General features: G+C 40.4%; 1 protein-coding gene across 1 annotated transcript; it reads left to right on the forward strand.

Annotated features, from left to right (window-relative positions):
• Positions 1–28: 28 nt before the first annotated feature.
• Positions 29–22,832, forward strand: triqk (triple QxxK/R motif containing). Its single transcript, XM_056400068.1, has 4 exons — positions 29–198; positions 3,093–3,167; positions 12,264–12,349; positions 20,510–22,832. The coding sequence occupies exons 2-4, from the start codon at positions 3,107–3,109 to the stop codon at positions 20,615–20,617; spliced, it is 255 nt and encodes an 84-aa protein (XP_056256043.1). The 5' UTR covers positions 29–198; positions 3,093–3,106; the 3' UTR covers positions 20,618–22,832.
• Positions 22,833–23,656: the final 824 nt, after the last annotated feature.

The following is a 23,656-nucleotide window of genomic DNA, read 5'->3' on the forward strand; positions in this document are numbered from 1 at the left end:
GAAGTCCGTCAGTCGTCGACGTTGACGTATAAACCAGGAACTATCAGCAGGAAGAAGTGGTGTGTTGGCATTTTGGCGAAAATCAGATGAAAGTCCAATAAAAACCCGACACTGCGTGTCCACGTACAGCAGTCAGACGTCTCGTGATGCAGAAACACCTCTACTAAGCGACGTCTTCTCTCAATAAACAACGACAGTGTAAGTATGTTCGTGAATACAATGACTGAAGGCTGCCTCTCGTGAATTACATCTACACTTGAATGTTTTACGGTCTGTTGTGTTGAATAAGACTTCGCTCAGAGGATAATATAACAGTTCTGCTAATTTAACATGTGATTTCTGAAAAAAAAAAAATCCTTCTCCATGTTCTGGTCTGCAGAGAAAGGTAAAAGCCCAAATGCATGTAGAGTGGATTAAAAAAAAAAACCCTGATAGTTTGTCAATAGTAGAATCATTTTACACAATGCCAACAGATTGAGAGCTCTATTCCCCAAAACACCAAGCATTGTTTAAAAGTTGCATGTACAGACAGTTCCCATTTTATTACGTCCATCTAGCTGAAACTGATGCAGCCTTACATATCTGTCCTAAAACAAATCCTCATTAATAAAAGGCTGCCTATAATGTTTAGTTTTTTGTTGAAACTGTTTTAGTGGTATTAAAATAAGTGTTTGAAATATTTTTTTCCGCCCATTAATTTCAATGAGGGTAGACAAACACCTCTTGATAAAATGTTATACAACTCAACACAACAGTGTGTGGACTCAGAAAACTGACAGGTTTCCAGAGCCCAGTGTGACGTTTTTTTGCTCCCCTTTTTTCTGATCATAGTCCAGTCCCCGAAGATATGATATAAATCAGAAAAGAAAAAAAAACAGTATTTATTCACATTGGAGAAGCTGGAGCACCACAAACTGCAGCTTCTAAAACAAAGTCCAAATAAACACTAAAACTGTTTCATTAATAACCGAATATTATAACCTTCATGAAGGTAGAATTTAATGCAGGACTGCTGCATCAGACTTTTAGTGAGGTGGACCTAATAAACACCAAGTTTACTTTCACCCAGTGTTACTTCACAGTCCTGTTTTCTGTTTTGTCCACACGCCCTCTGGTATTAAGTCTTGAGGGAAACTGTTTTGCATACCTGGTCTCTAGACTTTCTATGCAGTCTTGTGGATATTTGAAACTAATTTTCTAAACTGAAGCTTAGGTGTGTAGCCATATGCATGCAGCAAATAAAAACTAATTTGTGACTTAACACATTTTACTCAGCAGGATAAATTCACCCTTAAATTAACTTGTGAATCGCAGTGCACCTTGATACTGTGGAACTGATCATTTTAATCACCAAAAGCCATTGTTTAAAAAATATCATTCTTGCTAGGCCTAGTTTAGATCTCCAGTAAAGTGGGATTATGTCTAACACTCTTAATGACTAGAATGCCTTACATTCCTCTTGTCATCTATCTCTTGTAAGCTACAAAAATAGATAGGAAATTATTATTTTATCAGCACAAACAATACATTTGTCACTATGCTTAGAAATTTTTTCCAATAGTCAGCACGTTTCCTTGCTTTTTATATCCACAGCTGCAAATTCAAAATATACTGTAACACATGTAGATGTTTCCGAGAAGGTGATGACAGAGGCTTCAAATGTGTTATTTTTGGCAGTTTATAATAACATTGTGACGCTGCTGCACAGTAACACATAGTTGGCAACTTTGAGAGCCCACTGTGTCCATCTGTAAGCATTACATTTGAACAATTTCCTCCCTTCCTTTTGTCCCCCTCTCACTTCCTTTAATTTGCTGACTGTGGTTTCCAGCTGCCGGAGAACAATAGCCGTGCATACATCCTCCTTTTCTGCTGGCACTAACAGTGTTTGAAATGTAGGTGAAAACAGTGTTTTTGGTGTAAGGTAAAATTCAGGTTTCCCAAGGCGGCAGCAGCAGCAGTCTCCCATGAGAAGGTATCAGTCAGCACAGGCAGCCAGCCACGCTCCTTGAACATGCTAATTCAGTCTCTTTCCTCTATTCCCCGGTTGCACCTCTAGACTCTCCACCGCTCTTGTTCTTCTTGGATGCACATAGATACTTTTTTCCTTTCGTATTCACCTCTCACTTCTCCCCTGTGCACACCTGCTTACACATTTTTCTTTCTGTCACATGTTGACTTTTTTTTTTTCGACTGATAATCAATTATCATTAGATTAACACAGCATGATATATGTGTAGCATTATTTGTCTAAACATATGGGTAGGTGTGAATGTTTCCTTTTTAATTATCCTCGCATCTTTTGGCCGGTGAACGTGTTAGAGATTTCAGTATCATCATAACAACGTCCTGCCCCACGACTCATACTTGCTTTTTCCACTATTTTAAACAAAAGGCTACACTATTGATTGATGCAGTGTGTTGTGAGGGAGCCTGTCTGGAATTTAGAGCAGAGTGCTCACTGAGAAACAAGGATGTTGGATGGATGCAAGAAACACACACAGTGAGTTTTGGCACTTTGTAAAGAATAGTATTATACAGACCTGGTTATATCTGGTGAGTGTACATCTATACACGCACATGCTTTGGCATAAATGCACAGCCCTACTACCTGGCATTTATTCTGTTACACAAGCATAGTCACACACTTGGTTAGTTACACGTGGAACCTGAGGATACTATTTATATTATTCCTAACTCTTTCTCTTTACGTCCCTGTGAGCTGTCACGGTAATCAAAGAGAGAGCTCATGGTGTGAAGGGAAATGGCGTTAGACTAAATGAGATGGATAGGAAGTGCACATACTGTGAACATAACACACATGGAAGGTGGTGAGAATGAATTTAATTATGTCTAGCAGATGTATGTGTAAGATAAACCATCTGCCTGATCAAAACTGACTACTCTTCTCCATATATGATTGTGTATTAACTTGAATCCTTGCTACAGATTTCACAAGTTATCTCAGACTACAGTAACAGGAATGGAGCTATATCCGTATTTGATTAAACTAAATGATCAGGTGTAACACTGAGACCCAGCTGTGAAATTTCTCTCACTCTGAAGGTTGTTTTTCCTCTTTGTCTTGTCAGGCTGAGGAGGGAAAATGGGGAAGAAGGATGCCAGTGCGACCGGATTACCAGTTGATCAGTACCGAAAGCAGATTGGTGAGTCTCCTGTCATCCTAGCGCTGGTTAATCAATTTATTGATCAATAGTAAATTATGTAATCAAATCAAGTAGCAATATATTGATGTTTTGACATTGGTTGGAAACAGATGCTAATAAATGCTCAGATTGCTTTATTGTTTCGTAACTTTAAAGAAATTCTTTGGGCATCTGCCTTTAATATAGCAGAGTACTATTTGACTGACAGTTTAATCAAAAAGATAATCAATATATTAACAGGCAATTAAAACAATAAAGTCTGGTAATTTGTTCATAATGCTTTTTGACAGTTGAGATTGGTCTTCGACTGGTTGTGTAACTGCATTTCAACAAAAATCATTACTCACTGCTTCGTGTGAGCAATCGTAACCACAACACAGTAATCAACTCAGCGCTCATTAAAAACAAGCATGTGTTGCAGTGAAACTCGTGAGTGTAGATCCCAAACTGCTCAACAGCTCACCTCTATTGAAAACCTTTAGCGACACTGGCTATGTAAGAATTAGCATAGTTTCTTTTCACAGCCCTGGAAACTTTTCCAATTTGTATTGGATTGAAAAGAAACTTAAACCCAGACTGGCTGGATTAGAACCAGTATACATGCTGTGGAAGTAATTACACATAGACATGAACAAGCAGCGTCTGAGGTCACATTACTGACGGACAGCAAATTCTGCTTAAAACACTGCCCCCTCTGATATCACGTCAGAAGCTGTTTTGTCAAAGTTAAATACTGCTCTAATCCTGCGGTACTTTGTTTCCCCATCCTTCCCCTTACATCAAAAAGGCCTAACTAAGGCAATATGGTCGGTATCAATCAAAAGTTCGGTCCCCTTCAGCATGCCAGCTGTGGTTGCTTGAAGATCACAGCTCATATCATGTCTTTTTGTTTTTGTTTTCCTCTTGTGGAGCAAAACCAAAAGGTCGCCAATGGCAAAGCTGGATAATTGTGTGCAGCTATGAGTGACGCAAACACACAGGCTTAAAGTTTCTACTTCAAATCCCAGGAGAGGTACATTGTGCACATGAAATGCAGCTAAGTAGTCTTTGTTAGATACAAAAGGTGCCCGATTTCAGATCAAAAAATGTAGTGAGTCTCTCACTAAAGGTCTGGTATTGGTCTTGATCAATGAGGATCCTCACCCAGACCCAGAAGAGAATGAGTTCCTTCATAGAGATGGCAACAATCACAGCTTTAGAGAATGAGGTGAAGAGAGCGACACAATCCAGATGATGAAAGTTACAAAACTAACACTGGATTTTTATGAAGGCCAAGTGTATCCATGGTGACTCCTCTGGCCAGGAGAAGTCTCAGAAACAGGTTTCAGAGGTTGTCCTCTTACATTTCACATTTTAGTTTAAACTTCCTGTTTGACTACGACTAAGGTTTTTTTTTTTTTTTTTTTTTTTTTTTTTTTTTTTAAACGTCATTCAGTTCCTCAGGCCTGAAGACTAAAGTTATAAGTGTGACTAAGATTTTTAAGTCTGGAGAACAACAACAGTTGATCTCATCAGTCGATCATCCACGCAACCACAACGCAAGAAGAAGAGTGCACCAGAGGGATTCATTGAGCACATGTTCAGGGATGAGGTTGTATATGAAAGGGGAGATCCCAGATGGTTTAATATTTACCTTGTCCACTTACATTTCCTCCCAGAAGAGACACTCTGCAACAATGGCTTGTTGAGCACATGACAGAACCTTATCTTTTGGCCTTTCGTATCCAATTTGCCGCTCGATGTTAAAGAGACCTACGATTTTTTTTGATCAGAAATCCAAGGTGAACATTAATTAGGAGGATTCTGAAACTCTGCTAGCTACCTTTTTAGATGTGTTATCCCTGCATCCAAATAACCCTCTTGAGAGGGTTTCAGAAGCCCTCAAGTTGTTTTCTTGGCTAGAGAAGTGGAAAAAAAGATACCTGTATTAATGAGGGAACTGGCTTCTTTCTATACTGTTCTTGTCTTGTTTGCAAAAATGCTAAAAATGCATTGCTTTATTAAGTTCTGTGACTGGTAAATCACCCAATATAAAACAATTTCTTTCATGTTCACATGGGCCTGCCAGATCATATAGCATTGAACACCTCATGGAGTGGGTCCGTCTCAGACCTCAGGTGAGCAGAACCTCAGTAGACCCCCTGTAGTTTGCCTATCACCCTCAGGTAGGAGGCCATCATCTACCTGCTTCAACGAGCCCTTTCTCACCTGGATGAAGCAGGCAGCACTGTGGGAATCATCTTCTTTGACGTCTAAGTGCCTTTAACAGAATATGCAGGTAGACACCTCCACAATCTCCTGGATTGCCGGCTACCTGACAGATAGACCACAGTTTGTGCAGCCAACCAGCAAGGCAGCCAGCCAGTCAGTCAGCCTGCCAGCCGGCTAGCTAACTACCTCGTGTCAAGTATGACATTGTTCTGGTCCCCTTCCTCCCGGTGGATGGCTGTTTGTTGGCCCCTGGTGATTCACAGCCTCTGATTATCCCAGGTTTTATATTTCCTGGTTGTACTGTAGTGTTAACAAGGCTCATGAGACGGTCTCTTAGCCTACATGTATTCTGTTGGTGCATGTTTTTGATTTTGCACCTTCTTATCACTTTCATATAGTGGTTTTTGTATCATATGCTGTTTTTTTGTTTTGTTTTTTTTCTCATGGTATTTGCCAAGATTAAAAAAGAAAAATTGTTAAACTCACAGACATCACTATATTTGTCTTTCTCAAGCACAAGATAGCCTGTTGAGATATTTCCCTATTTTTTATTTATTTATTTACTCTAAAGGAGCTGGGGTCTCATAAAGCAGCGCAATGGTTGCATATGTTTTCATATTTGGACAGAAGAATCGGATTATTTAGCCTGCAGATATCCCTTAACCGCCTGCCATTGTGTAAAACCCGGCGGGTTCAACAAATGAGAGACAGACATAACATAACAAGCTCATCTCCCACTGTCACATCCCTTACCAGGGGCGCAGAAATCTTGTTTTTTCCTTTTTCCTTCCCATTTAGTGTTTTTCTTTTTGAGCACATCTCATCAATTCAAAAATATGTAACAGAGGTGTCAGGGACACTTTGGTCCTCTCTCTTCCGCCGCCTCCTTCCAAACCCTCAATTTCTACCATTTTCCCTTCCTTTTTGAAAAGAATGGCCATCAGGCAATTTCAGTGAACCACTGTTTAACAGCAAAGGTGGAAAGCAGAGAGGGGGAAAAAGACATTGGAGAGGAAAATGAAGTCTTCAAAGATAGCATGGGGCTGGGTCTTCTGAGAGCTGGAATGGGCCACACATGGTAATTTGAAATCGTAATAGGGTGACTTATTCATGGCGCATCAGCAGTAGTCCAGGCTGGTTGTTGAGCTGTACCATCATCTCTGCTGGAGTGCTTTTGTCATGTCAGATGGCCATCAAGGGGCCACTGCTGACACTCTTTTAAAATACCATTATTAAGCCTGTTATAATTGACTGCACCAAGCTGCCCTCTGGAGAGGCAAAGCTTTAGTGTTCTTACATGGAAGTGCAAGTGGTCACTCTGCTGCTGCCCACTGAACAAGCAAGGGAAAATTGTCTGCACAGATAAAGACACCTAAATCTTCAAGTGCAGACTGGCACATTGGAAAAATATTGGCTTTAGAATGCATCATTTCACATTGTAAAGAAGATTTCACTTAGCAAATTGTCTGTCTTGCAATTAAATATGATACATCTAGATGCAGGCGAAATAGTTCACTCACATCTGTGGCTGGGCTTTGGTATATCATCAAAAGAGTACAGTTTACCTCTTCTCTTTATATAACAGTCAATCTTCATTTAGTTGTTTAGAATGCTTCACTCTAAGTCTCGCATACTAATTGCAAAATCCTTTTGAAAAACTGGCAAAAAATGGACTGTTGTCAAGTTGTAATCATATTTTCCATGCATGTCTAAGCTCCACCTGAGATTTGGCCTCCCCTCTCCTCCCATGACATGATGCAAAGGAAAAGGCATAAATATCTCCCATGTGTCTGGCATCAGCCCTCCAGTTCCATTACCATGCATTCTGGCAGATGCCAGCGATCTGCACCATGTGGTCATTGACTATTTGGCCGCCGTGCCAGATAGACACAGAGGAAAATCAAAGCTCGACGAACTGTCAGACATGCTGTAGGTGCGTTGCCTGTATTGTCCCAGGATTCTCAGAGAGTACAGGACGGTGGCCTGTCTGTCCAAATCGCCCCATCACACTCCATGTAGTGCACATGCAGTAAGGATAGTCCCCTTAGACACAAACACTCACACACATACTGAATTCCTCAGACATGAGGCGTGTTTCTCTTGACACACTCGTGTACTCGTTTGTTATGTTGCCTTCATGACAGTTATGTACCGGAGCTTTTTGAATATTACAGTACTGGCTGCATTTTACGCAGATCGTCAAATGACAAGAAGAAGTAGATTTTTTGTCACAGTAGTAAATGTTATTACTGTAATTCAATCATGTGACACTTTACATAATGGATCGTTTCTTTAGAAGTATCCTGACCTCAGGTCACATATCTGCATCCAAAAGAGAAGCACCAGTTTTTTGTCATATTTGAAAAATGGCACAAATTAAATAGAAGCTACTGAATGGACAAGCAAAGTTAATAAGATGCCTGCTCCTCTAAAAACCTTTAACTATTTCATTTCTCAAGCCAGCATAAAGGGCTTGACACAGAAGTCCGTGTTCCATCTGTTTCACTGATCTTCATTGGAGATGAGCAACAAGCAAAGATTTTGGTGGATTTTCCTGAAGCAGTCACCAACTTTGTTAAGCTTAATGCTGCTGCATGGAGTTTTTGATTGATGGCCCATGCTAGGTGGACTTAGCTAAAGATGTTTCTGCAGGATGTGGCATACTGGGTTGGTAATTCAGCTTTGAGCAGCAAGTTATTGTTGCAGTAGCTGATTTTCCAGTTACTTGACACAGGTTTAAACAAGATGGCAGCAGCTTCAGTTGCCACAGTGTGTTTCCCAGACACAGAATGCAAGTGGGTCTTTAATTTTCTTGTAATCGTAATGAAAGATATCAGTTTAAATGTCTTTTATTACATGATGCATGACTGAAATGTAGAATGTTAGAAATGTGCAATATGCTGGAATCATGAGTCTGTCTGAGGCAAGTGATGGTTCTCCAGTGGTGCGAAAACTCTCACAGATAGTTCCCTGCCTGTCATACTCATCAGAATATTAACGCACAACAAATACTTACATCTCTTATATAACCACCTCTGCCATGACCTTATGAACCTAGATACAATAGGGTCCAAAATTGAGATTTTGACATATGGACCCCACTGTATATTTTTAAAAATTAATCCATGGACAAAGTTGAAAAAACTGTATTTTTTTATTTTTGGTTGTACATTTATACAAAACAATTGGCTGTATATCTTAAGTGTGCACATTAATTTGGTGGAGAAATGGATAAGTTGAACAGCAATGAACAACAATAAGTATTACTCAGTTGAAGCTAAATGTTATCTTCTTGTGGCCAACATCTGATCTGTTCTCACTAAAAGAAACCACAATACAAAAGTCAGTAGTTAAAAAGGAATTCAGTTGATCTGCTTCTCCCCTCCATCATTCGTCTCTTCACCATGAACGAACTGTCCTGTATTTTGTCTATTTACTGCTCCTGTTAATAATGTGTTTTCTGCTTAAGCTTGTGTGTTTTTCTACATTGTTTTCACCCTGCTCCACGTCTGGATTTATTAAGGCAGGGTCGCATTTAATGGTTTAATGCACTGTTTAAACTGAGTGTGAACATGCAGTATATTCAAACAATAGTATACGGCACACATATTTTCTACTGCTACGTCTACCCCTCTTCTTGAGTCATTTTAATGGCCAGATTGTGTGACACACAAATCACATAGCCTGTGGCTAATTTTAGCTAATACCCCCTACCTGTCTCCTTTTAATGCTAAACAGAACAATAGCTCAAGATAAAAACGCAATGACGCAATGATGAAAAACCTGAAACACATTTAAGGGAATCTGCAGTAATGGTGGGGAGGTGAGGGCCACTCTCACTTTTCTCTTGTCCTCTTGACATGAAATCAGTGACGACTTCAATGAAAGGCACTCTCAGAGAAGCCTCTCAGCAGGCACTCCAGGCTGCCTTACAAGGGCTAATGTTCCTCTGAGACACGGCATTGTCGTTGCTGTACAGGAGGACAGTGATGCCTTTTCAGCGTGGCAGGCAGAAGCAGGGAGGGATGGGAGGACGGCGTGTAGCCCAGCGCAGGTAGATAATTGGTGACAGAAAGTGTCTACAGCACCAGTGCAGCAGGGGGAACAGCAATGACTGTTAGGGGAGATTCTTATCATCGATAGTCAAGGCATTCAAAGAAGAGCGTGCGCTGGAGCCCAGGATGTCTTACGCTGAGGATTTATTTAAGCTTGATCAAGGAGAATGGAGGACTCATCAATACAGACTTTTGTGCAATGATGTCACCCCCAATGCTGAGAACCCCTGAGGGACCCCTGTGGGTAGTTTTTATGCAGTTCTAAACATTACTATAGATAACCTACGCCGCATATTCAGTCCAGTTTCTAATAGAAGAGGGATGTGTGAGCATTCTGTTGGTCCATTAACCATAAACAAGTAAACATGATTTGCACACGCCCAGGTGCTGGTCTCAAAACACCGAGCCACTTCTTACTGACCGTCCAAGGTGCCAGCAATATCAGCAGAAACCGCAGCTGTGTCTGGAGGTGCCACCTGAGCATCTCCTCTTGTAAGATGTAATGTTGTAACTGTGGCAACATGACTCACCTTTCACCCTGAGCCAATTCATTCATGGTGAGCATATAGAAAACTACCTTACAATGACAAATAGGAGTGCTCGTAATCCCAGTTCAATATCAGTGTGTGTGTGTGTGTGTGTGTGTGTGTGTGTGTGTGTGTGTGTGTGTGTGTGTGTGTGAGCGCATGTGCGTGGGTGTTCAGGCTCCAGACCCACGCAAACAAACCACAGGAGAAAGGCAACATGAGGTTCTAATAAGTGCAGCGCCGTAATACAACGACATTACAACACCTTACACAGTCAGATGTAATTCTTTGGCATTTCTCCTCCATATCAATGATTCATACTCCTACTTGGTGTAATTATTCTGATTTTGCTCCAGTTAAGTATTGATTCTTACCAGATGGTTATGGGTGTATCGGGTTATGATGATTTGTTGCATATAAACATAATTTCTCCGTGTAGACGTGGAACAAGTTTATCCCCATGCGTGAATAAAACGGCACAGGTGCATGTTTTGGAAGCAGTTTGTGGGAGAAACTGTAAATGCTGAAGAAAAAAAAAATCTGCCTTTGAAATCTAAACCCCAGCTTGCTTAAGTACTGATATTGTTTTGAGTGCGCAATATTATTTTTCTTTTTTTTTCTTTTTTGCTGCAGAAAAGGTACCATGAGGACACAGATTGCCAAACAAAGTAAACTAGTATTGAAACAGAAAGTGCAGATAGTTGACTTGTGGGCTTCAGTTTAAAGTCTGTGTACAACTTTTTTCTTGCTTAACATTTAAACAAACAGGGCTTACAAATCTGTATTTTCTACAGTTATCTGCATGTTCCCTTTAAGATATGATAATTCCCTTGTCTATCCACTTTTTTGTTGGATGTTGGTCTTGTAGTGTTTTTATGTAGCTTCCTGCAGCCTTACATTACCACAACCAGCCATTTTGCAGTCTGAAAGTCCTTGCACCATTTCTGTGAATGGAGAACAACCTAAGGTGCCCTCCAATCAAATTTCCCCCTCTCCACTTTCTGACAAGTGGAGGAGACATCCAGTGGCCCTCCTAATGAATTCCCACTAGCTCACTGTCTGCTCCTGGCAACATGCTCCCCATTTCTATTAGCCCTCCACTGAGTCGGAGGGAGGTGGAGGAGGAGTCCGGACCAGGAGGGATGGAGAAAGAGAGAGGAATTGAGTGCAAGATCTCAGAAAAAGAGAAGCTAGGGGAGTGAGATGGTTGGTTGAAAAAGAGCCAGTTTGTGTAGTATGCAGCTCTGTCTGTTTGTTTTCAGAATCTCACAATATAAACACAACTCTGTGCCCCTCCTGTCTCACTGGCTCATTTTCAGTCTTTTCTCTCCCACAGCCTCTCCAGAGCGATGTGGACGCTTTTTTTCTCCTTCCTTCCCTCTTCCAATGTTAATGAGGCTCAATTGGCTGGGACTAAAAACTCTGCATGTCACATCACTAACTGAGAAAGCCTCTAAGCTGACCCGGGGGCTTGGTCTCTCTCTCTCTCACACATTATTCTATCCTCATGAGGACCATCCATGGATTCCAAAGCCCGTCAGCTCTCGCCCTAATCGTAGTCTAATCCTATCCTGTAACTGAAGTCCTAAAAATATCATCTTTAAGGACTTGGTAATATGTCCACAGTCTGAACATTAGGTTCTCACAAATATAGAAGTTCAAGAACACACACACACACACGCACTGTTCAGCAAGCTGTTGCCTTTCCACCCTATTGTTAGCAAAGTTCCTTTTCCTGCCGTGTGTTGTTTCTAATTAGACCCAGACAGGCGGCTCTGCCTCCTGTGAATCCCACACACACACACGCACACACACACACACACTTCACCAGGTGGCCAGTTTGCCCAAAAGACTCACCCTTGAGACTTGTGCCCATGGGAAGTCAACTAAGCGCAGGTGAACGGTGTGCAGCTCAGGCCAGAAAAATGCTCTGTATTTTGGATGCATGTGCAGAACATTGTAGCTTGTGAACTTGTGAAATTTCAGAACTATATTCAACCGTCATTTATCTTCACATGTATTAATTTAAGCATGTGACAATATTACAAGGTACAGAAGAAGTCACAAGTCTGAGAAGGCTTTGAGCTTCATTACTGCCTCAGTTAAAACATATGAATCTTCAGTCAAACTTGTCCATGAGTTGCATTATTCTTCTTGTCATTTAGAGTAAATATAAATGGAGGAAAACTGCAAATGAAGCCGGGCTTTGAAATTGCAGCAGAACTTAATACCACAACAAAACATGGTATTCAAAATGACAATGAGGTGGTTGTGTAGTGATTAGATTTTCTTCTCTCTTTCAGGGAAACAGGACTACAAAAAGACAAAGTCTGTCTTAAAGGCCACACGGCTGAAAGCTGAAGCAAAGAAGAATTCCTCTGGATTCAGGGTGAGACTTTCCTGGACTTACTTTCTGTTTCACATTACTGATGTCTGTTATCTGCATGTCTTCTTCTGTGTCTGCCTGCCTGTTCTGGCCCATCTGCCTGTCTGTCTTTCTGCCAACCATCTTCTTTCCATTTGTCTGTGTGTCTGTCTGCCTGTCTGTTTGAGAGCCTGCCTCACTAGATCACATTTGATATCCAAGACGTTTAGCTCTTTTTACAACTTACTGTATGTCTTTTGGGAAAGGTAACAGTATATATCCATCTGAGATGATGTGATGTGGCCCCCCTGCCTATCTGTTGAAGATCTGTAAAAGTGTTGAAAACTATCACTGAGGAAAGGAAGGGTCTCTGTAGAATAAAGTTTACAACACTCGATCACATCTACAATATAGAAGAAGATATAACATACAGCTTTTTAAAACATGAATTCCTGGAAGGATTTACATTCAAGAGTTTCCTTATTCATTTGATGGTAAAAGAGCAAAGGAGTGCGACAAGGAAAGAGAGATAGAGGTGTGGGATATCTCTCTCTATTAAAAGCAGAAAAGAAAGGGGGGGGGGGCTGATGAGTGATTTGCGGGTAGGACACACTCACCGCTAGCTCCAGTAGATCTTGTAAAATTTTAGAGTGAAGTATTGACGTAGGAAGTTTACCAATGGCGCAATCAATGTTTCAGAGGAATCAAAAGGAAGAAATATGAAGAAAATTCTGAATAAAAAAATATTACAAAGTTGGACTCGAATGAAGAAACGGGCCCAGACAAAGCCTTGGGCTCAACCAAAAATTTCAGCAACTTTATGAAAAATTGTACAGTTCTCAAGCCCACACATCATCGGAGGTTACGAAACAGTTTTGTTTACACATGTAAACTGCCCACACTAGCTCAGAGAGATGGGAGTTCTTGGAGACAGAAATCACATGTCAGGAAATAAGAAAAACTGTTAACAGCATAAAAACTGGTGAGAGTGAAGGGCCAGACGGGATATGCAATGAGTTTTCTTAAAAAAAAAAAAAAAAGTTCAACAACTTAAACACAGAACATGTATAAGAAGGCTTTTTAAGTGCGCATGCTAACAGTGACATTAAATGAAGTAACTGTAATACTTATATCAAAGACAGGGAGGGACTCAGAGCAGGTGGATGTCACTATTACACACATCAGAAAATCTTGGCCAAGTCCCTAGCTAGAAGACTCAGTCCCCATATGGCTGGTACACCCAGATCTGGCAGGGATGTGCACTTAGTCCCTTCTTCTTTGTACCTACATTGAGGAAACGATTCGTACACAGGGAAATACATGGTTATAACACTGAATTTACTCCTATTTGTTACTGTGTTACAAGAAAGATGTGCCGACTTTTAAATCCTGGATAAACAACACTGAGTGATGCCCTCCACCTGAATCTGACAAATACTTAGTGACAGACTGGAGGGATTTGAACGGACTTGGACACCAATGATCTCTTATATGGAAAGGATGGATGATGTTAAGATGCACGGCTCAAACAGGAAACGTTAACACCTTTTAGATGGCGCTCCTCTGAGATGGGAGCCGTGGGGTGGGAGGGCTGATGTTCTTGTACTTGACTTTTTTTATTCCAAGGTGTTTTTTTGTTTTTTTTTTCTCATGGTGTTTATTGGCTTGTTTGTTGGCCTCTTTTCCCTCCTCTGTATTGTTAGTCTGTTGCTGTTATAAACTTGAAATGAAGCATTATGTCCATTCTGAAATTTTTTTATCACTGTATCACTGCTTTTAAAAATATTTGACATGGAGAGACTGTTAAAGAGAAAAGGAATAAGAAAGTGACATGATAGAGTTGGGGGATGTGAAAGTAAAGGGAGCTGAGGGTGTTGGCAGGGTGGAAAAGTGCGTCTCTCTCTGCTGCTTTGTCACACTGCAGCGATTAGGGGCAGGCAAAGATGGATGACTCCACGTTTATCACTCTGGCAAACGTGCCACCGCTGTTTATGCTCTACCTCATTCATTTGGCTTGCCAACAAACATTTTTACTATTTCAAGCGTTTTCCTTTTGCCAATGAAATAGCTTGCGATTCTACAGTCTTAGGTTTTTAAATCCTCTTTGAAATTGCAAATACCATCAGATGAAATCAAGCCCTCAGTGATTTTTTTCATAGTTGTTTTTAAGTGAAAGTCAGTTGTAAGAAAATATATCTCAGACATGTCCGCTGTTATTTTTTGCTTGTTTGTTTTTCCTTCGTGGCATTGGAAAATTGGTTCTGTTTACAGTACATCAAAAGCCAAAAGGCTTCACTTCCTCATTAAGCTTCAGTTGGCATGTAGTACACAGAGATGAACAAATCATAGCGAGGATTAAACACTGGGTGAAATGGTCAGGTTTTAAAATATGCATCTCTTAGACACGCACGGCCTCATTAAGCACGTCTTTAATCCAATTAGATTAGTCCATATCTTGAAATATTGATATTGCTCATAAATAATTCAGGTTTTTCACGCCCAAGACGAGGGAATTTTCAGAGGTCGGATTAAAAATACCTCTGGGACGAGGATTTTAAACTGACTTAGACCTCTTGGCCCTGAGTTCGATTGAAATTCAGCCCAGATGTAATGGATATTTGGTCACGCTTGCTTTCCCATCGAGTCCTTTTTAGCGTTATATAAAGTTGTGATTTTTACACAGCTCTGTGATGACAGGAGAAAGCCCCGCCACCCCCAGTCTCTGATCCTTTGGTTGCCGGCAATGATTTGACTGGTTTATATGTTTATGAAGGCATGTTGCTCTATGCGTAAATCCTCTCGTCTCTTCTCTTCGGTTAAAATGCTGGTCTCAGATGCAGCTGGCATCTCAAAAGGGCCAGCAGACATGCGGGCACAGAGAATCTGGCAGCTACCAGGGCAGGCTGTCTCGGGGCTGTCCTAGTAGCAGGGCAGTCTGGATAAGTTGGCAAAGAAAAAGATGGAGAGACTAGGAAAGACAGAGTGACAAAGGGAGAACTTCTGTTCCCTCAACAGTGATCAGTTGTCTGGGTTGCAAAAAAAAAAACGTTGACCTGAGAAGTGGCGGAAACCAGCCACCTGTTGTATATGTTCCTGTTTTTGTACGCACGTCGAGTCATGGTGTGTTTATGAAACTAGCGTTGGTCGGCTGAATGCGAATCTGCGGCTCCCCTAAACGACGGATAACATCAGGTCACGGCAGCAGAGATGAAGAAACTGGCAGGAGGTCTTGCTACAGTCTCTCCTCAGGTTGCTCAGACAAGAAGAAGCACCTTCGAAGTAGCTCCAGCACACTAGCTTGTAGCACAGGAAACGAGCCTAATTGGCACTTCTAGCCTTCTGTTCAGTTCTGCACTGTTTTCCCTCAGTCTTTTTTAGTCGCCTAGAAAGTTGGGAAAATGTGGAATTGGCAGAGGATGGAGGCTGCCAGCTGTCATTTGTGAATGTATGTTGTATGAAGACCATATAGAACAGGATTTTTTTTTTTTTTTTTTAGTTTTAGCAGAGAATTACAAGCATTTTTAATCTTTTCCCACCCAAGTTCTTCTATTCAGCAATATGCTTATACCATTAATATTTCTTGTGTCAAGAAGTTTTATCTTGAAGAAGCACTTCTGATTAATAAGCGCAGCAATTATTGAGCACCATCCAGAGTTATTGCTAGCAAACTCTGAAGTGGAAAAAGTTTCTGTATAAACTGTGAAGAATGCTGCGCTGAAAACCTTAGATTCTGTCTGTAGCATCTGCTTCAGCCTCCGACTGAAGCTGACGTCTGGATCTGTTATCTGTTCTGGCCATTAGGTTTATGAGGCTCATTCACACTTTTTAGTTTGACAGACAGCACATGGCAATTCTGTAGACCTTTTTATTGACACTTAATTTACTATAATCTTCATGAAAAGACTTGGTGAGTGGTGACGGTGATGATGAGGCTTTTCCTGTTCACAGAAATGTGTCCCTGAAGCATGAAGGAAGGACAGAGCTGTATAAGGAGTTTTAGTTATGTAAAAGGCCTGTTTGTGTTATTTAAGATAATCAGTGGATATAAAGGGAAAGTATTTTATGGCTTTTAGCAAAATTTGATAATGGCATACACTGTGTATGGATAACAGCAGTTATGGTGACTTACATTTGAAATGATTAGTCCATTAATTGATTAGTTTGATCGTCAGAATGTCATCAAAAACAACTTTAATAATCAATCATTCTAAGTCATGTAGGAAGAAAAAAATGTGTTTTCATCCTCTAATATGTGAGAATTTTCTTTATCTGTATTTTATATGATTAGAAAATGAATAATCTTGGTGTGTTTGTTGGGCAAAACAAGTTATCTGAAGATTTATTTTTGGGATCTGGGAATCTGTGTTAGGCATTCCTTTTGCTATTTTCTGACATTTTATAGACAAAATGATTAATTTAAAAAATATAGAAAAACCTGCACTGAAAATAATCATGGACTGGAGCCAAGTGTCCAAAAACGTATCAGCAACGTTCATGTAACCAGTCTTGAACTATAACCTGATGGCTGGTTATTTGTCGCTGTGACACCATCACAGATGAGACTCCAGCCGCAGCCCGAATGCACCAACAGTTGTTTGTAGCTTGTGTTTTCCTGCCACCCACATACAGCCACGAACGCACTGAAAGTCTCTTGCTTAGCACGTAGGCGCACACAGACTGACATACACGTACGCACACAAACAAACCCAGGAGGAGAATAAAAGGCGGACCAGATGAGGGGATGTCTGTCGAGCTGTGGCTTGTCGCCAAGGTGACAGAGACCCAGCTCCCAGCATGCTGAGTGTGCTGCAGCTGCCGCCGGTGCTAAGAGGGCCACATGATGAAGATGATGATGTGCTTGGGCCCCATCCAGGGGTCTCCATCAGAATGTGGGCAGAGAGGCTGTGTGGTTTCAGTCCGTGTGTGTGTGTGTGTGTGTGTGTGTGTGTGTGTGTGTGTGTGTGTGTGTGTGTGTGTGTGTGTGTGTGTGTGTGTGTGTGCGCACATAAACGTGTTTGTGAGACAAGACAAGAGTCAACACAGTGGGCCACTCTTGAAAACAATGATCTCAATCAAGTGCAGGTGCTTTCTACCACTCGAGTGTTTTCACCAAAACCCCTCCAGTTTGTTTTCATAGACAAGTCACTGTAACCAGCTGTTCTCTTTCTCTTTGAAACCTGAAGCAGAGGAAAAGAAAGAGGGGAAAGAAAAAAAAAACCTGGATTGAAATGCTTACCTACGTCAGAAGCTCAACATTTTCTCTGCGATATTTTCGTCAAAATTACAAACACTTTCTTTCTTTGTCATGTTTTTTCAAAGCTGCGAGAGAACACAAGCAGAAGCAGAAAACAATCAAGCCACCGTGATTTGGTAACAGTTCTCTTTTTTTTTTTTTTCTCTGAGGCCTCGGCAAAATAGAAAAGTAAATCAAGCGGTGGGAGCCTGGCGGTTAATATATGAAACTAAAGTGCATGAAATTTAAAAGTTTTCCAATTAAGCGAGGACTTTAAGCTGTTTGGAGGCTGTCGGGATGGAGATAAACGTGGGCTGAGGCTAATGAAGACCAATGCTGCTGATGACTAGGCACTACAACATGTATACAGATAACTGTGGATGCTGTGACGCCTTTTAATTGTCACCCCCTCCACCACCGCCCTCACCACCCCCTTCATCAGAGAGGAATTATTATTAGCCCCCCACCACCCCTCGTTTGTGCCAAGCCTTATCTCGCTCTTGTTTTCCCTCTCGTACTCACTCTTGTTTTTCATTCTGTCTTTTTTCTCTGCAGTTTGGCCAGTGGGTTGAATTTGCAGTCGTCTCTGCGTATGCCTGCTATGTTTGGCAATAACTGAACTGATGTTTTCTCAAATTATCATTCACATATTTTTTTTTTGTTTTGTTTTGTTTTCTTCTGTTCTTTTGACATCAGTCACAGCTCTTTCTGTTTAGTCTTGCTTGCTGCTTTTCTGTTTGTCATTTTCCCTCACTGTAACCTTGTATCACCTCGGCCCGTCACTTGTGAATACACAGCATAATGGGACGTTCCAGGCTGATTTAGTTTTACATGGTTCAGGTAGTTTTTCCCTCCAGTGTCTTAAAGATTCCATGAATAGAAAAATAAAATTATAGATATCCGCAGAAATAGAAATTGAAACTGCTGTTTGTGTACATGACTAAAATCATATGTTTTGAATTCACTTGTCATGTCACCTGTGTTGTCGTGGCCCAGTTTGCTTGTTAAAAACGAATTTCCATGTTCAAATCAAATTATTGTTTTTTTTAATAACCTCCAATCAGACTGTACTCCACACTCCTTTAAAGCTCTCCAAGCTCTCCAGTGTTGATTAGAAAGTTTGCTGCTAATGAGTTCTCTTGATAAAGAATAACTGGCATTGTTCAATACTCTGAGTGGCCCTAATGAAACTCCAGCTGATGAAGATTTTAATCGTGTGAGCGCCACATAATGAACGAGCGCTCCACATTCCCATTTTCAAGTTGAATGCCACTCCTCTGGAAAGCCTGAATTTTTTTTGACAATTAACCAATAGAAAATCTTTAAAAAAAAAAAAAAAAAATAGGGCATTTTGTTGATGAAAGTTTAACTTCTCAGTAAAACTGTCAGGAGAGCTGTGGAGGCTGGAGATTGCAGATAGAATAGATGATTATACTGGGGTCAGTCAATGCTTGCTTTCTGAAATAACTGGCTTTAATGTTGTGGCTGATCAGTGTGTGAAACTGTACATTTTGAAAGGTTGTTTTTCTTGGATGTGGCACCAGTTTTATTCCACAGTATGTGGATCTCTTTCCATCAAGGAAAAAATAGAAACAAAACAAATTCTACAGAACCCAAAATTAATAGTCTATCCACTCTGGCACAGTGTACCTCAGCCCCAGGGTCAGGGAGACTCTGTCTCAACTTTGTACTACACAATAACAAACATCACACAGATGATATGAATATATACAATACAGCATTTATGCTATTATAAGTGCATTATGTCTGCTGTCGGTGTCACCCGCATCATTTCATCGGGTAACAATTTCCCACTGTGAATCTCTCAGAGCAGCAGAGAGCGTTTGTGTCATTAATGTGCAAATGGGTCCATCAGAATGAGAACACCTACTGTGTAGACCTGGTTTACTTTTAAAGAGCCTGAAGCCATTTCCACACAAACACAGGTAAATTTGAAAACGCATCTGTTTGTCTGTTCTGGCCTTTCATCAGCCCGTAGCTCGCTGCTGCAAACAAAGCTTTCAGAAATTTAAAAAAAAAAAAAAAAAAGCTCTTCAGTGTGAATCGCTTCAAAAACACCAGTCTTGTGTTGCGGCATGGACGGGAAACACTGACATATGATTAACAGCTTGTTAACATGTTAAAACAAAACAAACAAGGCTGATTTATATACGTAAAATGCACAATACACACGTTTCTGTCTGTGTAAAGCGACCGTACAAACATGAATCAGGACTGGATTAAAAAAGGATTGATTGGAGTCCAAGAGTTACAACTACAAAACAAAGTCACAGTGTTCTAGTGTGCAGTCGCTCACACTGACTGAGAGGTCAAACGCTTTTCTTTAGTCATCACTTATCCAGCAATGCACCAAAGTTTAAAAAAACGTGAAAGAGGAGATGAAGACATTTTTGTTGTCTTGACACTTCAGTGTGTGTGTGAATAGAAAACATTAAGATCACAAACTGAAGTAAGTACACAAGGAAGTGTTTGACACAGCATTTTTCTGTTTACCTGCAGCAGTGTGGAAACAGCTTTGACATTGTGCCAAAATGTTTTTCTTTCACTTTCAAGTCTGAAATGAAAGTGTTATGACTGACATTAGTATAAATACATTTGTCTTTTAAGGACCTTAATATAAACAAAAGTTACAGTTTAAATATTAAATTATTTTCTTTTTTTTTGATTAACAATAAATTCTTCCTCACAAAGTCAGACTGATTAAAGTCCATTAGGAATGCAGCAAATCTAGATGAAAAGAAAGACAATAGGGACTTGGCAAATATAGACATAACTGTAATAAATAAACACAAAAATTACAGGACGTTACAAACACATTCAAACAAAGTAGAGCCTCTCCTAAGTGTAAAGACAGACAAGGGATCAGGCAGGTATATAAATAGTTCTATAGCTGAACCCTGTACTTACAATGTTTTTTCTTCCCTCCTCAGGATGCGTTCCTTGTCATTGCAGCAATCCTCTTCTTTGTTCTCTGCGTCTACGCCTTCTTCTACCTCAACCTGAGCACTGAGATTAACCTGGATGTGGATGTGGATTAATAAGAGTCGGACCTTCTTCTTTACACACTTTGTTGTTGACATATTGACGGTGAACCTCTTCTTCAGGAGAAATGCTGCAATGCATTAATCAGTGAAAGTTTCAGGCCATTTTTGAGATTTGACATTACCTTCCTCCTGTGTATTTTCTGTGTGCGGTTTATGCAATGAAACTGTACCGACATATAATTACTGACATAATTATACAATGGTTTTACATCTATAAATGATTCATTATTTCCCTGAAGTACCTTTTGATTCCTGTTCTCTGAAAAAGTCAATGACCTCTTGCTCCACGGCACTTGAAACATTCTGCTGCAAAATCTACAATCAGCAACGGAAATGAGCCTCTTTTTTTTTCTTTTTTTTTTTTTTTTTCACGAGTCTTCCAAACTACGGTTGTTAATCTTATTCTGTGGAGTCACGTCCCTCTGTTTTCTCCTCTAATAGAAAAATGTAAATCTCTCGCTGAACCTCTCGTCACATCGAGACAAACACTTGCCTCACATTCCAGTGCACAAACCTCTCCTCCCGGATATCTGGAGATCACAAAGTGTGAGATTAGAATCCACAAAGCCCTCGTCCTGATTGAACATGTGTGCAGAATACAGAGCAACACATTGTACCTGCTGCACATACACGCAGCACTTAGACACCCGCAGGATTAGCATTACAAATATGACGCTGTTCTTTCATTTGAATGGAAATTACATACATGAACGATGACTGAATAAAGGTGGCTCTACACCTTGATGATTTTCTTCTTCTCAAATATGTATTGCTGTCCCTTTTAAAGATGTGATGCGTCTCTGTAGAACGGAATATGAAGGTTCGTCAATGCTTCTTTTTCACAAGTCTTTACTCTTTGTGCACCAGACGTATGGACTGACCTTCTATTAACCATTTCAGTCCAAGTGCTTCCACTGTTTGAGATTCTTTATCACGTGTGCAAAGTCAGGGTCTTTGTTGGCATTATTTTTCATTTCATTAACACTTTATATTCCATGTTTTTCTCAGCACACAGCAGCCCTAACTAGCAATAGCAGCACTGTTGTCAAAAAGGCAACTGACGCATTGTTTTTGAAGTCATCTATAAAAGTCCTATACCAAATACATAGGACTTCTTTTGTTTCGAATCTTAAAAAAACACCAAAAAAAAAGCAAAACAAGTCTTATGTCTGTGCCTGATTGTGTTCTGTGGCTCATAGGGTTCTCGAAATGTGAGACACATTTTGAGCTTTCAGTTTCGGCCTTTTCTCCTCTTTTCTCCCATGACCTTCCGACCTCTAGTAAAAGACAACATGTCAAAGAAACCATTATGATAAGCATGCGCCCGTACCCTCACCCAGTGGCTTTTATCTAGCCTTGGTACATCCAGGACCCCCCCCCCCCCCCCTGTGTAACAATAGACCGCCCGACCGAATAGACCTTCATACATGACACCTGTTATCTAAAAGGTCACCATTACCAAACACAAGGCCTCTGACATCAGCACAGTGGAAAAGATCTGGCAGCACAGCCTATTTGTTCAGACCCATGTTTGGCAAGATGATATGCAGGCTATTTTTCCCAGTAGTGTAATGGTCAGTGCTATTTTTGAATTGGTTTGTTTGGTGTATATAAACATTTTTATTGTTTACTTTGTCATTATGATTCAGTTACTGGATACTGTGGGACATTTTAAAATCAAAAATCATGTATCTCTTTATAAGGAAATAAAAACAATGTATAATGTAAAAAAAAAAGATTCAAAGATCATTTCAGTTTTAATTAATTTATTTGAATTGATGTTTTGTGATCTTAAGTGTGAATCAAGCTGTTTGGTACATGAGAAAAAGGCATGTTATGTGATTTTATGGCTTTTCAGCATTGAAATCTGGACCCTTAGCTGATGCAGACAGGCGACATGTAGTTCAGAAAAGGCCAGCAGTATCAATTTTCTTCCAATCCTTGGACATATCTAAAGCCATTTATGTGGCAAAGTAATTACTATAATTGCAAATCTTAAATGATATAAAAGAAGGGGTTGAATTTAATCACGGTGACAACTGATCAGGCTGTGCATACCCAAGATAACACCTTGACATTAACTTTAACTACCAGTAATGTTTCATTCTTCTTTATCCCTACAGGTTTATATTTAGCTGTTAAATGAAGGTGTAGTCGTTACTTTGTGTCTTAAAAGTTAATGAATAAAAAATTATTGTCGATTTTCTTTTATGGGCTAAAAGCTCGCCATTATTCCTCTTAGATAATTTTATTCCTAAGCTATAAACAACAGTGTTCTATCAGTGATGGGTTATTAAATCGTATTGACTTCATTGGTCCACATGTCTTGTCCTGGCCTTCAGTTATTAAGCGTAAATCTGCTCAACAATGAAACGGTGAGGATGTTGACACAGGATTCCCTGAGTGAGATGCTACATGAGATCAGATGTGACAGTAGGTTGGAAATGTTCCTTGTTGCTCTGGGCTGGAGATGTGCACAGCAGAGTTAATCCACAGCAATGACAAAAGGACACGAGTGTGGCGTCCCTACATGTCATGTGACACGTCTCTGCTAATTGACGGTGTTCCATTGATTTCCGTTTGCAACAAGTCAAACAGAGGAAATGAATCAGGCAGTAGCAGTGTATGAGCATTTAGCACGAGCTCAACAGCCTTTCACAGGAGCTGAACGCACTGAGGCTTTACCTACCATCCTGTGACAAATGAGCTAAACGCCACGCAACCAAATCCCGCTCATTAGTCATGTGAGGTATGTCACCAAGAGTAATTATACTTAGCTCAAAATGTGTATATGCACCAACACACACACAATATGTAACGTTGCTGCACTTTCCCACACTTGAGGCAGTAGGAAACATTCTCATACATGTATGGCTGTTTACTGAGACATGAATCATAATTATGACTGCTGGTGAACCCGACACCGCGCGTTTGCTGAGCATGCTGGGTTTGGCTTGCATGGTATTTGCTTTTGACATAAACAAACACATGTATTTTGTCACATCTTCTGTCTGTACCATGACGTCATGTGAA

Source organism: Seriola aureovittata, chromosome 16 (assembly GCF_021018895.1).
Source record: "Seriola aureovittata isolate HTS-2021-v1 ecotype China chromosome 16, ASM2101889v1, whole genome shotgun sequence".
Classification (NCBI taxonomy): domain Eukaryota; kingdom Metazoa; phylum Chordata; class Actinopteri; order Carangiformes; family Carangidae; genus Seriola; species Seriola aureovittata.